This window comes from Aquarana catesbeiana, linkage group LG04 (genome assembly GCF_042186555.1).
Source record: "Aquarana catesbeiana isolate 2022-GZ linkage group LG04, ASM4218655v1, whole genome shotgun sequence".
Taxonomy (NCBI): Eukaryota; Metazoa; Chordata; class Amphibia; order Anura; family Ranidae; genus Aquarana; species Aquarana catesbeiana.
In genome coordinates this window covers 639,999,819-640,018,081 of record NC_133327.1, presented here as the reverse complement: position 1 = coordinate 640,018,081, position 18,263 = coordinate 639,999,819, and the positions used below count along the sequence as shown (strand labels likewise).

Genomic DNA, 18,263 nt, shown 5'->3' with positions numbered 1-18,263 from the left:
TAGCAAAGTGTCATTTCTTCAGTGTTGTCACATGAAAAGATAGAATAAAATGTTTACAAAAATTTGAGGGGTGTACTCACTTCTGTGAGATACTGTAAGAAAAAAAAGGTTTTCTATTTTCTTACAAATCATAACAAATATCAATGCCAGGACAGCATGAACCCCCAAAATAGCTGTTGAAGTTGAAGAAACCTGCTGATTGAGGTAGTTAAAACAGGACTTTATTTGTACACTAGATAAAGTGGAATGATGCCTAAAAAAAAAAGTCTGTGTGCTTACAATTTTAATTCGCTCTTTTCCAGTCACATGATCCCTTGTGTCAGTCAGAGGCGGCTGCAGGGGAGAGGAGGGAGTGCTCAACAATGGCTGTCGATTTCCCAGAGCTGTAATGTCAATCATAAGCTCTCATGTCCCAGCCATTGGGAAGACAGAGCTGCAGTTAATGTGACTGGACCAGAGAGGAGTTAAAAAAAAAAAGGGGGGGTGGTTAAGAATACAGATTATTATCATTTTTTTTTATACACGTTAGGCTAGGCAGGGCAGGTAGTGTGTGTGTGTGTGTGTGTGTGTGTGTGTGTGTGTGTGTGTGTGTGTGTGTGTGTGTGTGTGTGTGTGTGTGTGTGTGTGTGTGTGTGTGTGTGTGTGTGTGGGGGCATTTTTAAAAAAGAATCTGCTTCTCCCCTCCCTTCCTCCATGCTCCTGTACTGGCTCTGTGCCTTGTGATCGCTGTGACAGCCAATCACAGCAATCACAAATGTATACACTGTTACTGTTTACGTTTGAGAGAACTTCCCTTCCTCTCACAGTCGAAGAAAGTGAGGGTTCACAAGTGTAAACAGTAATAATGTTTACATTTGTGATGGCTGTGATTGGCTGTTACAGCGATCACAAGGCACAGAGTCCCGCTGATTGGCTCTTTGCATTGTGTCTGTGGTCAGCGCTGTCTGACAGCTCGATTTATAGGCATTGTAGTAAACCTCATGCCACCTACCTGCCTTCATAAATAGTCCTGCTATAAGTCCTTCATCGGGATTTTTTTCCCAAACTGGAGGAAAGGAAAAGTATTGTGATCCATGATAGCCAATCAGAGGCTTGTTTTTATCTTCTAACCAATAACATTGAAAGTAGATTTTTTTACAGGCGGCATGCACTTGTCCCTCATGCCCTAATGATTGGTGCACTAAAAACAAGTGCTGAGGAGCAATGACAATGTTCTATCATTTTTAGTTTTCATGCACAGAAGACGTTTATCCTGGAACAGTGGAAATTTCCACATGGATCCTTGGATGTCTGTGTTTTATTACAGGATGGAAAATTCCGGCAACCTTTTGGCTTCTTATTATTTTTGTATTTAGATGAAGCAGGTGTATCAGTGATACAGTCAGATTCAGTGAAAAAGAAAACATGTTTTGCTGATTTGTATGGTAGAACTGACCACAGATACATTTTAATGAAGTTATTATTCAGGATTTATATAGTTCCAACAGTATGCACAACGCTTTACAATGTAGAGGGGGAGCAGTGTAATTACAATACAGAAGGAATAGGAGGGCCCTGCTCTTGGAGCTTACAATCAAAAAGAAGGGGGAGGTGGTACTAAAGGTAATGGCTGCGGGGATGATCTGATGGAGGTGACTCGGGTACAGTTCTTAGGTGGAGGTGGGGTAGGCTTCCCTGAATAAGTGAGTTTTCAGGGATAGCCTAAAGACGGACAAGGTAGGGGCTGACCGGACATACTGGGGCTGGGAGTTCCAGAGGATGGTAGAGGCTCTGGAGAAGTCCTGGAGGCGAGCATGGAAGGAGATAACAAGGGAGCTAGAGAGCAGGAGGTCTTGGAAGGAGTGGAGAGGAGGACGATTTGGGTGATATCTGCAGATGAGGTTGATGATGTAGCTGGGGGCGATATGGTGGATGGCCTTGTATGTTGTGGTTGGTATTTAATTTTATACCGTGGGGTAGTGGTAGCCAGTTTAGAGATTGGCAAAGAGGAGCAGCATTCACAGATCGGTTAGTAAGGTGTATTAGTCTAGCAGCAGCATTCATAATAGCCTGTGTAAACGTAGGTCAGTGAGGAGAGAGTTTCAGTAGTCAACGTGGGAATTACCCAAGGAGTGAATAAGTTGTTTTGTGGCGGTCTTAGGAATGGGCAAATTCTAGAAATGTTTCAGAGGTTAAGGCGGCAAGATTTAGCCAGTGATTGGATGTGGGGGCTGAAAGAGTGGTCAGAGTCTAGGATTAGAAAGTGAAAAATGCAGCGCTAAGTAAATACTCAACAAAAATCAAAAGTAAATCAAGTCCATGGGTCTTTAAACTTGATGGTGCATGATGTGATAAGTGTAACATAAAGTCTAACACAGGAAAATAATGGAGTGTCCGATTGTGTCAGAACACAGAAAGGGCATGTGTGGATGGTAGATATCCAAAAGAGGCTGGCTGAGGTGGTATAGATCTGTGAATGGAACCAACATCAATAGTGCTCAACATCAATGGATGGAAGAAGATGGGTACTCTTACTGAATCTGGTGGGCTCAACCGGGCTGGTAGAGGGATATCCAGGATGGTGCAGCTGGCAAGGTGGACTTCAACCGAACCTCAAGGGGTCATCAACCGAACCTCCAAGGATCGTCAAGGCAGGTCGTCGAAATGAGAATTCCAAACGAAAAACTTTGGAGGCACGATGTGCCACAAATGGCCCAACGAGGGTGATCAGTCACATCCAGATAATATGTAAGAGAAAATAAAACTTCCGCATGGTGCAGGTAAAAAACGGGGGGATTTTTATTTCTAAAAAGCCAAACAAATAAAATAGTGATCACTTTAAAAGCAAAGGCAGCATGGAGAGTTTCGACCTAATGGTCTTCTACTGGGGCATGCGGAAGTTTTATTTTCTCTTACATATTATCTTGATGTGAGTGATCACCCTCGTTGAGCCATTTGTGGCACATCGTGCCTCCAAAGTTTTTCGTTTGGAATTCTCATTTCGACAACCTGCCTTGACGATCCTTGGAGGTTCGGTTGATGACCCCTTGAGGTTCGGTTGAAGTCCACCTTGCCAGCTCCACCATCCTGGATATCCCTCTGCCAGCCCGGTTGGGCCCACTGCCTTACTAACCCCATTTCGCTGACAGGGGAGTCCACCAGATTCGGTAAGAGTACCCATCTTTTTCCATCCATTGATGTTGAGCACTATTGATGTTGGTTCCATTCACGGATCTATACCACCTCAGCCAGCCTCTTTTGGATAACTACCATCCACACATGCCCTTTCTGTGTTCTGACACAATCGGACACTCCATTATTTTCCTATGTTACACTTATCACATCATGCACCATCAAGTTTAAAGACCCATGGACTTGATTTAATTTTGATTTTTGTTGAATATTTACTTAGGGCTGCATTTTTCATTTTCTATTCCACTGTTTTTGTCATAACGTATGCTGTTTTTGTTTGTTTTTTACTAGTGAGCGCAGTGTTTTTGCACATTTTCAGAGTCTAGGATTACACCCATCTCCTTGGCATGTGTAGAGGTACCAATGGTTGTGCCGTTGGTCTCAATGGTAAATCAAGGGGAGGAGATCGGGAAGGAGGAAATATTACAAGCTCCGTTTTAGAAAGATTGAGTTTGAGAAAGTGGTGTGACATCCATACTGATATGTTACTCAGTAAGTTTGTGATATGTGAGGAGATTGAGGGGATAAGTTGAGGAATGGAGAGATAGATCAGGGTGTCATCAGCATAGAGATGGTATTGGAAGCCATGGGAGGTTATCAACTGACCAAGGGAAGAAGTATAGAGAGAGTATAGGAGGGGCCCAAGTGCGGTGCCTGGAGGTACCACAACAGTTAGAGGAAGAGAAGTGGAGGAGATGGTGTTGTATGTGACACTAAAAGTGCACAGAGACAGGTAGGAGAAGAACCGTAAAAGAGGGCAGAATCACAGAGGCCTAGGGAAGGGAGTGGAGTTTGTTGAGGAGGAGTGGGTGGTCAACTGTGTCAAAGGCAGCAGAAAGGTTAATTTTGTGCACGATTATGAAAGAAACCCAAAGGCTTTCAAAGGGGTAGGTTTAATCATCAGAATCTTGTAATTTCAGCACAGGACTGTTTCGTTTTACAAAGTCTTAGAATAGTATCAGCATCAGTAATTTAAAAAAAAAAAGCTGTGTTGTGCTCCATCTTAAATTCTTCAGATTGTTTTATTCCATGAAAGCGGAAGTAGATGTCTTCACCCAACATACCACACTCCTCAGACATGTTTCACCCCTAAGGGCTTGCTTACAGGAGTTAGAGTCGGTACCAAGCGCTTAGGGGTGAGGCACTTCTGGAGATTGGTGAATGTATATAGTATGAGACTTCACTATATATTCCAAAGAGAATGAAGAAGCCCTACTCTGGGGTAATATCATACCTCCTCTCCCCCCTCTAACTAACCATTATACTTAAAAAATAAATAAATAAATAATAATAATCTAAAACCCTCGTCTCCCTTTTTTTTTTTTTTTTTTTTTTTTACCCATATGTAGCTGTGGTGGTGTGAAACGCTGGCCTGGAGTCATCTCTTCTCTTGTCTTTCTGCATGGGTCCTTCTTTTTTGGGTGTCCAACTGTCCATGTCCATGCTTGAGGTGGACACCTCCTATTGGATGGCCAGCAGGCTCCTCTCAGGATGGCCAGTGGCAGGCTCCTCTCAGGATTGAGAAGAAGGCTGACATAAGTGGAGGGGAGTGGCGGTCTCTGGGGAGTATTGCAACTCAGGATTAGCAGTCTCCCCACCTGAAACCGATGGCAGGGTGAGACCTGGACAGGGTACGTAGGTAATTTTTCCACAGTAAGCAAGCCACAAGCCTGGCAGGATATTGCATTTTTCCCGGAGTGTGGCTAAATGTGACAAATTGTTCATAATCCAGTACTTTGTTCAGTTGAAACATTAGCTCAAACCACCAAACAACTTTTTTCAACTGATTACTGCACCTTCATATCACCTGTTTTTTAGTAGTCTAGAGCAGTGGTCCCCAAACTGTGGCCCTTTGTTTGCCTTTATCCAACCCTTTATGCACTGTTCCTCCCACTGACACCTTTGATAAGACCCCATTCCATCCACTGAAACTTCCAGTGGAGCATAATTCCTCCCACTGACACCAATGATAGAGCACTATTCCTTCTGCTGCAACCAGTAATGGAACACTGTTCCTTCCACTAATATCAAGATGGTGCACTATTCCAGTGACACCAATGGTGGGACATCATTTCCCCCACTGACACCAATGATGGGGTACTATTCCTCTCACTGATACCAACAACGGGGCACTATTTCTTCCACTGACATCAACAATGGATCATTATTCCTGCCACTGACACCAACAATGGGGAACTATTCTTCCTGCCACTGACACTAATGATGGGGAACTATTATTCCCCCTGACACCAATCATAGGATACAATTCCTCTTCCTACTTGCCATGGGCACTATGTAACTGGCGCTGGGGCATTTTTTCACTCCCACTGATCAAAATCTGGCCACCCCTAAAGTCGGCAGGACAGTAAACTGGCACTTTGTTTCGAACGTTTCGAGATCGCTGGACTACAGCACCAACCCTCTCCCTTTCGCCAATAATATTATCGCAGTGGTCTTTGTTTGAAATCAGACCCTTCTAACCCAGCCAGTCACGTGTTCATATTTAAAAAAAAAAACAGCTGCTGCTAGCTATTGACATAATGATTATCTTATTATCTCAGTGAAGAACAGACCCATGCCTTAAGGCCAAAATATATATGAAACCCTGCGAGCCACTTACGGATAAATGCCTACAAAATAATAAGTGAACAGTGGAGACCAGCTGCAAACACTCAGTCACGTTCCATATTCGTGCAAAGTATTAAAATAAAAAAACAATGTGTCTGCGCTAGAAAAAATCGCTGCACTCAAAGTGCAGTACCCCTAGGTGCTAAAGTATAAAGTGCACAGTGCTATGTGAAACACAGCAAATGAGTGATCAAACAAAACAACATATCCATTAAAATATCAAAATAAAATACAAGAGGATATAACAAACAGTGAATAAATGAAGTCCAAAAACGTGTATATCCAATGATATAAAAGTGCCCAAATAAATTAGTCCAAAAATTTGGTGAATTTCACATATCCTATCTTCCAAACTGTGCCACCAAAAAACATGCTATGGTGTCTTCCAGCCGCCCCCACAGGTGTATATGCTCACCTTCCTGTGTGTGACACAGCGATTAGACTATGTCAAACAAAGCCTTGGAGCCACTCCTGTGCTCATTAGGAACCAGCTGTGCAGACTTCCAATGTTCTCAAGTGGAGATGGTTTATGCAAGAGAAAAAAACTCCATAGCGCAATATGTAGGTATAAAGGATTTTAATCAAATAATCAGCTCCCCTCACTGGGGTACTCACATATTGTGGGTGCGTGAGTGCACCATCCTTAACAAGCATAAAACGGTCAATCTCTCGGTGTGGTGTGCGGCGTGTGTAACGAAAATCTCCTGCTCTCTCTCTGCTGACAGCTCCGTCCAGGCCCCTCCCCTACGCGTGTTCGGCACCGGGACCACGTGCCTTCTTCAGTTTTTTTATTTTAATGCCTTAAGGCCAGTTGCTGCGAAACATGACCCCCTAATGGATCACTCTCTTCCAATCTCCACAGCTTTTCTATCTTGGCCCATTCCCAATGGTGGGGCAAGAGAGCCTAATTCTCTCTGACCAGATATGATTCTGTTCTTAACTATACTCCCCACTAGGTGGCCCCTTGCAGATTACATCCAAAGATGGCCACCAAAATATCACAGGAACTTGGGGTCAGTCACGGGCTTCCCCACGATGTTGCCATTATCAAGGGCAACCTATTTCTATGCTAGGTTCCTCTTAGCAGCAATATCAAAGCGACAGTCACCCGACCTGCTTTATTGACACTTCCAAGTAGAATGGGACAAACACATCACAGGCTATACTTCAACCCCATACATGACAATGGGGAGGCCTAACCTAACACTTTCCTACACATAGGTGATGTTTAGCTAGGACCAAACCTTCTGAAGAAAAATCTAGTGGTTGTCAATCTAGTGGTTGTGGTTCGCTCAAAATCTTTGTAAAAAGTAGCATTGGTTTGAAAATGGAAAAACGACTCGTACATACTGTATGTAAAGGTTGTGTGCAATGTGTTTTTTAACTTTATTTTGATGTACTGTACAGATTATTAGTTGATTGTTTTCCAAGGTGTCCATACTTTTGCTGACTATGGGGCAGATCTGGTGGTTAGAACTAAACTGCTGACAGTCAGGACACCTCATCCACCACCAACCAACCTCTGAGGCTTCAGTTCTGCTAGCAGATCAAGTAGATTGAAAGATAAATAGATACCTTCACCAGAATAGATCATATTTTTTTAACAATAGGAATGATACCAGAAATTATTGCATCAGATATAATTCCGATTCCGTGGTCTGACCATAATGTGTATACACTACTATAGCTTCAGCCATACCAAAAGCGCATGACCCAACGTGGTACTTACCGGACATAATGCTCAAACACCCACTACATCAGATGGCCATTGAACAAGCTTTAAAGGAATACATATCAATTAATAATACAACAGACATCTCCCCAATAACACTGTGGGAAGCTCATAAGCCTGTCTTGCGTGGTACAATACAAAGACAAATGGCACTATTTAAACGGGAACGCAAAAATCTAGCAAAAAAACTAGAACTCAATTTTAATGCAGCCTACATATCATTTCAAGATAATCCATCTCAGAGTACAAAATCTCATCTGGAAAAATCTAGATTGGAATACGATCTATTTCTCACTGAGTCAGTTGATAAATCCCTCAAACGCTCCAAACACAATTTCTACATGAATACAAACAAACCAGGTACATATTTGGCTCGGGCATTAAATTCAACTAACAAATCTTTCAAACCAATACGTTTGAAATTATCAAAAAATGTTTACACTTGTAATCCAGTTAAAATAGTCCATAAATTTCACTCACATCTCGCAACTTTATACAAGACAAACAATGAATTTAATCCTACAGAAGCTGAATCCTTCTTCTCAAAAATAACCTTACCTGAGTTATCTCAGAATCAAAAAAGCAGTTTGGATGAGCCTATAACTATAGATGAAGTTGCTAACGCCATAAAAGACCTAAAACTTAACAAAAGACCAGGCCCAGACGGCTACTCGGCTTTATACTATAAAACATTCTCAGAAATATTCTCTCCCATTCTCACTGAAACTTTTAACAAACTTTTAGATGGACATTCTTTTCGGCAAGAAACACTAATGGCAATTGTTTGTATGATCCCAAAACCCCTTTCTGATGATACTTCCTGTGTGAATTATCGGCCTATCTCTCTGTTAAACCTCGATATTAAATTATTAGCAAAAATAATAGCAAAACGCCTCAATAGCATTATAGGAAAATTAATACATAGAGATCAAGTAGGCTTCATGCCAAATAGACAGGCAGGCGATAATATACGCAGGGCAGTGTTATTGGCACATATTGCTAAAAAACGGAAAATCCCTTTATGTTTTCTATCTCTCGATATTAAGAGGGCATTTGACACAGTATCCTGGCAATATATGCAGTATTCATTACAAAAATGGGGTTTTGGACCCCACTTTTTAACATTGATCAAAGCATTATATAATAAACCCAAAGCCTATATAAAATATGCTGGATACAAATCTGAAGCCTTTAATATCGAAAGAGGTACCCGACAGGGTTGCCCATTATCTCCCTTATTATTTGCCCTTATACTCGAACCCATGGCCCAATACATCAGAACAAACCAAACTATAACTGGCATTGAAGTAGGAGGTATTACACACAAATTATGTATATTTGCAGACGATATATTACTTTTTCTATCATCACCACAGGTCTCTGGTCCTAACTTAATACCAGCTCTTGATGGATTTGCAGCCCTATCCGGCCTTATGATTAATCCTAAAAAATGCCTAGTGCTTAATATTTCACTCACAAACATGGAATTGATCCCGGCTAGGGCTGCACTCCCATTCACATGGGCAGAAAAATCAATCCCATATCTTGGAATTCATTTAACAGCATCTCATTCTGACTTATTCTCAACCAATTATCCTCCTGTATTAAGACAGATCACAAATCTAATAAAACAATGGTCGCAACTTCCTTTATCCTGGATAGGGAAGATTAATGCAATCAAAATGACTATTCTACCCAAATTGCTTTATCTATTCAGAGTCCTCCCTATTCCAATTCCTTCCTATTTTTTGAGAACAGTACAAAAAAGAGCAACTTCGTTTATATGGGGCTCTTCTAAACCACGTATACCTATACACACACTACATCTTCCCAAAAATAAAGGAGGCCTGGGATACCCTAATTTTACTAACTACTACAGAGCAGCACATTTGGCCAGTCTGTCCAAATACCATGCAAAACAGGAAATCCCATTATGGGTATTTATAGAGGCTTCAGAAAATGACCCTCTATTAATATCAAATTTATTATGGCTTGATCCTAAAGACCGCTTTAAAATTCATAATCCCATAAGTAAACACTTCTTATCTCTCTGGGATAAACTAAAAACCAAATATCAGTTACAATCTCCACACAATCCTCTCCTTTCTTTTATCAGAAATCCGGCCTTTTATCCGGCATGGATCTACCCAAATTCTTTTAAAGCTTGGACAACATCAGGCATTCAGACACTAAATGACTTCATAGCATCTAAATCATTCCTTTCATTCCCATCGCTTAGAGAAAAATATGATCTACCAAACTCTGAGATATTTAGATATCTCCAAATCAAAAATTTCTATACACCATTCCTAAAGGGGGATACTCCATTATCCCAATTATCCATTTTTGAATCAATCTGTACAAAAGATCCATTTGCTAAAGGTACAATTTCATCACTTTATAATCAATTATATGGAGTAGCAAATCTTAATAGACCCTCTTACGTTCAGAGGTGGGAGGAGGACCTGGGACGAACTTTAGAAGACACGGACTGGTCTAACATATGGCTCACATCTAAGTCATCTTCACCCAACATCTTAGCACTGGAGACAAATTATAAAGTCCTAACTCGCTGGTACCTTGTACCCGCTAGAGTGGCAAAATATTCACCTAATACCTCAGCTCCTTGTTTTCGAGGATGCCCAGAAATAGGCACATATTTACACATATGGTGGACGTGCCCAGTAATCCAAACCTTCTGGAAGGAAGTCTTCGTGATTGCATCTAAAATATTTAAAAAAATAATACAACCAGATCCATATTTAACTTTACTTAATCTAAAACCGGAATGGTTAACACACTCTCAATTCAAACTTATGATCCAACTAATAACGGCTGCAAAACAAACAGTGGCCAAGGCATGGAAATCTCCTACATTGGTACTAGCAGAAACAATTCACAGAATGAATAATACAATGTCCCATGCTAAGATGGTAGCCATCGATCAAAATCAAATTCCAAAATTTGAAAAACTTTGGCATCCTTGGATAAAACAACAGTTCCTGTCAAACTTCAATGACTCTGTCCTGTTGCCATGGTAACAGATTAAATGACTTACAGAGACACCCATTCTAAGGCTTCAAAGAGAACTAAAAAGAATAATAAACTGACGAGCGGGACAACCTTGTGGACCATACCTCTACCTTTCAACCCTTTTTCTTCTTTCTCTTTCCTTTTCTCCACCTTACGATTAAAGCTCATTATCAGAATTTATTTGACCTATATACACTCTACTTGTAAACAATATGTATAGTAGGTATAAATCATTTATATACCTACAAAAGTAACTAAGGAAATGATATATATCTTTAATTTAGGTTTACGTGAACCCAATGTTTAATATTTGAAATTTCATGATATTTACCTATATAAACCCTACTGTAAAACAATGAGCTTACTTTATAGATCCTTGTAAACTTACTTTATGTATCTTTATAACATTGTATACTCAATAAACTTCTTTTGACAAGGAAAGATAAATAGATAAATCATGTGCTGCGCTATCCCCTTAATGATCCGATGAACCTGCAGCAAAAATCTAAAAAACAAAATAGTTAACAAAAGTGATGTGCCTATAAAATCAAATCCAAGGCTGAAATAATAATATGTAAGCTGTATGACGACATTAGTCGCTTATAACATCATATAGCGTGAATATACACACATTTTATAAAATCCAAATATTGATACAAAAGTGATCCATAAAGTGCTCAAGTGTATATAAGTCCGTGATACTCTGACCACCCAGGATCAGTTTTCAGTGTCCTTAATACAGAGATAATAAACGTGACTTGATAGGTGACTGTGAATATAGTGATCTGCAGCAGTGATTACACTTAGGTGCTCCCCACCCCAAGGTAATTGCCGCTCACCTCAAAGCATGTGACCTCGCAATTAAGTTTGGTCAATACACGCTTTTGAATCGTCAAAACGTATTCCAGGTCAGGTTGCAAGATCCAAACATTGCTCAAAGATGTAGCCTCCTCATATATAGATATAGGGGAGGGGACTGGATGGCGCAGGAGGCAGCTGGTCTGTCTTATGGAGTAGGAGCACAAAATCTCATCCACGGCTTGGCGCTATTAAGGCATGCTATAGAGCGGTGCACTAACGCACAAGACGCATGTGAGTACTCTATAATAGGGCTTTGTTTGTAGTAAATAAAATCTTTTAAAATGGTATTGCGCTATGGAAGTTTCTTTTTGATATCACTATACCTCTCAGCAAATAGCTTGGGGTGTCTACTTTCCAAAATAGGGTCATTTGGGGTAGTTTTGTGCCACCTGGGCATTCCATGGCCTCTAAAACTGTGATAGGCAGTGAAGAGTGAAATCAAAAATTTACGCCCTTAGAAATCCTGAAGGCGGTGCTCGGTTTTCGGGGTCCCGTACCCGGCTAGGCTCCCAAAAAGTCTAACACATGTGGTATCCCCGTACTCAGGAGAAGCAACAGAATGTATTTTGGGGTGTAATTTCACATATTCCCATGGCATGTTTGAGCAATATATCATTTAGTGACAACTTTGTGCAAAAAAAAAAAATGTGTCTTTTTCCCGCAACTTTTGTCACAATATAAAATATTCCATGGACTCGACATGACTCTCAGCAAATAGCGTGGGGTGTCTACTTTCCAAAATGGGGTCATTTGGGGGGTTTTGAACTGTCCTGGCATTTTATGCACAACATTTAGAAGCTTATGTCACACATCACCCACTCTTCTAACCACTTGAAGACAAAGCCCTTTCTGACACACTTTGTTTACATGAAATTTTTTTTTTTTTTTTTGCAAGAAAATTACTTTGAACCCCCAAACATTATATATATTTTTTTTAAAGCAAATGTCCTACAGATTAAAATGGTGGGTGTTTCACTGACACTTGGTGTCAGTGTGACGGGGGGTGGGGGGGTGGGGGGTGATCGGGGGTGTAATGTGTGCCTGGCGTGTTCTATTGTGTGTGTAGTGTTGGTGCACTCACATCGATGTCTTCTCTCCTCGTCGCCGGAATGGAAAATACCGAGCCGAGGAGAGATGACATCGATGACATCCGATTGGACCCCCCGCCCGCAGGCAGGCGGGTGGTCAGAGTATCACGGGCTTATATGCACTTGAGCACTTTATGGATCACTTTTGTATCAATATTTATATTTTATGATATGTGTATTCACGCTATATGATGTTGTAAGCTGTTTGACGACATTAGTCGCTTATATATTATTATTTCAGCCTTGGATTTGACTTTATAGGCACATCACTTTTGTTACCTATTTTTTGTTTTTTAGATTTTTGCTGCAGGTTCAGCAGATCATTAAGGGGATAGCGCAGCACATGATTTATCTATTTATCCTTGAATCTCACACGTTAGTACGGGACATGATTAGTGCTAGCAGCTGTCATACTATATTAAGATAGGGAACTTTGATTTGGTAGCTCGCAAGACCTTTACTATTTTGAGATCAAGTAGATTGCTTCATCAGTAGAAACATACAGTCCTGTCCCCACTTTCTAGTCTTCCCTGAAGACTGTACCTATTTGGTTCCTGCAGTCTATTCCTCAAACCTTTTCACAATTTTTGTTGCCCTTCTCTGCATTCATTCTAGTTTATTAATAACATTTTGTTAAGTGAGGTCTCCAGAGCTGGACCCAGTTTTCAGTGCAGTGAAAGACTACATCTTCATGTGTATGCATTTCTCATAAAACCACCGCTATTGTCCTTCCTTTTGTATGAACCATAGTTTCCTTACAGGCAACTGTCTTTAAAGTGGGAGTAAACCCTTCTTCTTTTATTTTTTTATTTAAACTTGTACCTACAGGTAAGCCTATAATAAGGCTTACCTGTAGGTACAGTGAATATCTCTTAAACCTTCACAGCTTAGGAGACATTCACACTGGATGCCACCAGTGATGTCACCAGCGTATGCGCTCTGAAGGGATGGCATACCCGTGCTGTCTCTTCAGAGCTCCATGCCATGGTCCGTGCCTGGGAGTGACGTGATCATGGCGCGGCCAATCAGACAGCCGGAGGACGTGAACCTGGAAGGAAGACCGAGTGAAGATGGAAGCCATCAGCAGCGACCGCGCACCGAAGGCTTCGTTCTAAGGTAAGTATTACATAATGTGCTAGTATGCGCTGCATTCTAGCACATTATGCAATTGTCTTGCAGAGTTTTTTAAAAAAGTGCAGTTTACTACCGCTTTAAAGCGGTCCTAAGACGGAAGGTTTTTTACCTTTAAAGTAGAACTATAGGCTTTTTCCCTTTGGATGGTGTAAGGGAGGATTATATCCCCTGTCAGATTTTTTTTTTTTTTTTTTTTTTTTTTTACAATCTGTGTCGCATTGCAGAGATTTTCCTACACTTCCTGTCCCATAGCCAAACAGGAAGTGAGAGGAAATTCCTAAAAATGAAGGGAAATCTTTGGGGACCCCCAGGTCACCAGAACCAGTGTCCCCATTGGAAAATTTCCCAATCTATTACTTTTCTGGGGACAACCCAAAATTTGGCATTTTCTTTTACTTTCGCTTTCAATGATAATAATTGACCGCGGACAAATGAAGAGGGTGAATCTCCTTAACGGGGGCACAGACAGCAATAAAAACTGTCTGGTGTTCTAATCCCTCTCCACTCTATCCAAAACTAAAAAAAAGTTTTGCCTTTAGTTATACTGTAATGCATTCTATACATTAACCACTTCAGCCCCGGAAGATTTTACCCCCTTCCTGACCAGAGCACTTTTTACAATTTGGCACTGCGTCAATTTAACTGACAATTGTGCGGTCATTCATCGCTGTACCCAAACAAGTTTTGCGTCCTTTTTTTTCCCCATAAATAGAGCTTTCTTTTGGTGGTATTTGATCACCTCTGCGGTTTTCATTTTTTACTCTATAAACAAAAAAATTGACAATTTTGAAAAAAATAACAATTTTTAACTTTTTGCTATAATATATATTCTTCATACTTTTTGGTAAAAAAAATCGCAATAAGCGTATATTGATTGTTTTGCGCAAAAGTTATAGTGTCTACAAACTATGGGAAAGATTTATGGCTTTTTGTTTTTTTTTTTTTTTACTAGTAATGGCGGTGATCTGTGATTTTTAGCAGCATTGCGACGGACAGATCGGAGACTTTTGACACTTTTTTGGGACCATTGGCATTTATACAGCGATCAGGGCTATAAAAATGCACTGATTACTGTTTAACTGTCACTGGCAGGGAAGGGGTTAACACTAGGGGGTGATCAAGGGATTATGTGTTCTAACTGGATTGACTAGGAGGGGAGATGGATCATTTTTCCTACTTAGCAGGAACAAACGATATGGCTCCTCTTCTCTGACAACACAGGGATTTGTGTGTCTACACACACAAATCCCTGTGCTGGCGCTCATGCACGTGTTCACGTGCGGCCGGTGGTGATCGTGCCCGCCGGCCACGCGCATCAGGTCCCCCACCGTGCAGCCGGCGTGCGCGCCCCCTGGTGGCTGGAAAAAAGGGAAGGACGTACCTGTATGGGATTTCTCCAGGGGAGCCATTCTGCCACAGTATATCTGCGTGAGCCAGTTGGGAACCGGTTAAAGAGGAAGTACCCTGATGGGTTTTTTGTCCTCTTTATTCCCCTGCAAAGTAAAAGCATAATGGGTTATGCATCGCATACTAGCCCATTATGTGCCACTTACCTGTGTCTTGCCAAGAAAGTTCCCCCGGCGGATAAGGACCCCCCTGTACTGCGCAGGCGCAGCGCTTGCGCAGTACGAACGACTAAGGAGCCGCCGAAAATGGCCGAAGCTGAAAACCTTCAGTCAGCTGTACACGGCGCCTGCGCCCTGGGTCCAGGTTCAAGCCCCACCATCCAAGTGGACCTAGAGGTAGAATAAAAAAGTGCAGAGCGAAGCGAGGCCGTGCCCAAAGCGTGGCGAGCGGCCCTCTTACAGGCGCTATGTACAGCTGATTTCCAACTATTCGGCTTCAGCTGTTTCCGCCGGCTCGTACTGCGCAAGCGCTGCGCCTGCGCAGTACAGGGGGGTCCTTATCCACCAAGGGGAACTTTCTCAGCGGAACACCTGCAAACGAAGCCCGCAATGTCCCCGCTGGTTGCCACATCCATCTTCACCCCTCTTCCTTCCGGGGGCGTGTAATCCGGCTCTGTAACTGGCCAGAGTCGTGTGATGTTACTCCCGCACGTGCGTGCTGGAGCCAATGGTCACGGCACGGGCCCTATACACATGCGCCAATGATGTCTACACAAGCGTATATGGTAAATATCTCCTAAACCGTGCAGGTTAGGAGATATATTTTCAGTACTTACAGGTAAGCTTTATTATAGGCTTACCTGTAGGAAAAGTGGTGTGTAAGGGTTTACAACCACTTTAAGGTAAACCTTCTGCGTGCAGCTCTCCCCCTTCCCAGGCCCCCCCCTTATACTTACCTGAGCCTGATCTCAATCCAGCAATGTGCATGAGAGCACCAACTCTACCGAGTCTCTTAGGAGAGATTGGGGGGTGGAGCCAAGATGTGCTCTGTGTGTGAATGGACAATGTCCCTTCACAGGAGTCCTGCTCGAAGGTGAGCCTGCTTGAGTGCCCCCATAGCAAGAGGCTTGCTACTGGGGGCCCTGGGTGGGGGAACCCAAAAAGAGGAGAATCGGGGCTGCTCTGTACAAAACCATTACACAGAGCAGGTAAGTATAACATGTTTGCATTTCAAAAATATAAAAAAACGAGCCTTTAGTATTACATTTAATGATCAGATTTGGTTCTATCCACGACTAGGCAAATCTATTAAAAATTGGGTTGTTGTGCCCAGACAATTAATCTAAATCCATTTTAAGTCAGAGGTGAAGTTTTTTTCCTTTTTCTATGTATAAGTTGGTCAGGCTTTTTTTAAGCCCATTTTGGATTTGATAACCTAAAAAAAACATTAAATAAAATGCTTGCACTGATGGTCATATCTAATTTTTCTGGAGAACATGCTGCTCCAGGCCTTCTTCATTTTCCTTTCGGACCCATGGCCAGCATCAATCTGAAAAGAAAAGATGAGCCGACCTGAACTCTGATCCTCCCCCTTTTTGGAGATCACATGACCACATGCCTTGGACATTCGGCAGGAGACCATTAGTGAAGGAATCCTGAATAGCAATTTCCAAGGAAGACAAGTGTGATGGCACTTGATATGTTGTTCATTTATCCTTCTTAACATTAAAAACCCCTTCCTGCCGACCGTACGCACATATGCGTACTCTGCTTTCCGGGGTTATACCGGGATGATGCCCGCAGCTACAGGCATCATCCCGGTACCGTTGTTTACATCGGGCGATCGGCTACCCGAGTATAACAACCGATGCGGCTAAAAGCCGCTTGGTTGTTATACCGGAGGAGCGGGAGGGGACATCCCCCCCTCCCGCCGCCTCCCGCCGCTGTTACCGGGCCTCCCGTGCGATCGGGAGGCCCGGTGTCCAATCGGGTACCTTCGGCGGCTGGGGGCGGGCTGGAACGAAGCTGTGGGCGGCTTCGTTCAAGCCTTCTCGTTGTAAACGCGGAAGCGACGTCATGACGTCACTTCCCGTTTACTCGGCTGCCAATGGCATCGAATTTAAAAAAAGTACACAGTATTCAGAATCGCCGTTTTCGGCGATCTGAATACTTTGAAGTGTAAAGGAGGGATGGGGGGGGGTCTTTTAGACCCCCCCATCCCTCCATAAAGAGTACCTGTCACCACCTATTACTGTCACAAGGGATGTTTACATTCCTTGTGACAGCAATAAAAGTAAAAAAAAAAAAAAAATTTTTTTTAAACACAATTTATAAAGTTAAAAAATAAATAAAATAAATAAAAAAATAAATAAAAACATTTTTTAAAGTGCCCCTTCGCGCAGCGAAGAAAACGCATACGGAAGTCGCGCCCGCATATGTAAACGGTGTTCAAATCACACATGTGAGGTATCGCCGCGATCGTCAGAGTGAGAGCAATAATTCTAGCCCTAGACCTCCTCTGTAACTCAAACCTGGTAACCGTAAAAAAAAATTAAAGCGTCGCCTATGGAAATTCATAGGTACCGTAGTTTGTCGCCATTCCACGAGTGCGTGCTATTATAAAGGGTGACATGTTTGGTATCTATTTACTCGGCGTAACTTCATCTTTCACATTATACAAAAAAATTGGGGTAACTTTACTGTTTGGATTTTTTAAAATTCATGAAAGTGTCCCTTTTCCAAAAATTTGCGTTTAAAACACCGCTGCACAAATACCGTGTGATAAAAAATATTGCAACAATCGCCATTTTATTCTCTAGATTCTCTGCTAAAAAAATATATATAATGTTTGGGAACTCTAAGTAATTTTCTAGCAAAAAATACGGATTTTAACTTGTAAACACCAAATTTCAAAAATAGGCTTAGTCATGAAAGGGTTAAATTAAGTTTGGTTATTGTTGGCAAAGCAATAAGAATGTGATTGTATACTCAATAAGACATATCTACTGTAATGTTTCATCTGACTAGCTTGTTGATTTATTTCAGTCTTTAAAGAGAAGCCAAAGTTCGCTCCCAGCCAATCACAAGCCGTTCTGAGGGACAGCTCATCTGAAGAGTACTCCTACAAGGTCTCCATCGTTAATCTCTTCAAAAATGTTCCCTTTGTTCTTCTTCTGATTAGTTATGGTAAGATGCAGTTTTATCATGGACTCTCCATCTATCACTGCTGCACTATCATCTCCATTGTTGATGCAGTCTGCTTGTGTTTTT

General features: G+C 41.8%; 1 protein-coding gene across 1 annotated transcript in view; it reads left to right on the top strand.

Moving 5' to 3' along the window:
- Positions 1-18,263, top strand: part of FLVCR1 (FLVCR choline and heme transporter 1) — an 88,686-nt gene that overhangs the window by 30,140 nt on the left and 40,283 nt on the right. The window contains exon 3 of the mRNA XM_073628399.1: positions 18,039-18,179. Within this exon, the coding sequence (XP_073484500.1) occupies positions 18,039-18,179 (141 nt within the window). The remainder of the gene's footprint in view (positions 1-18,038; positions 18,180-18,263) is intronic.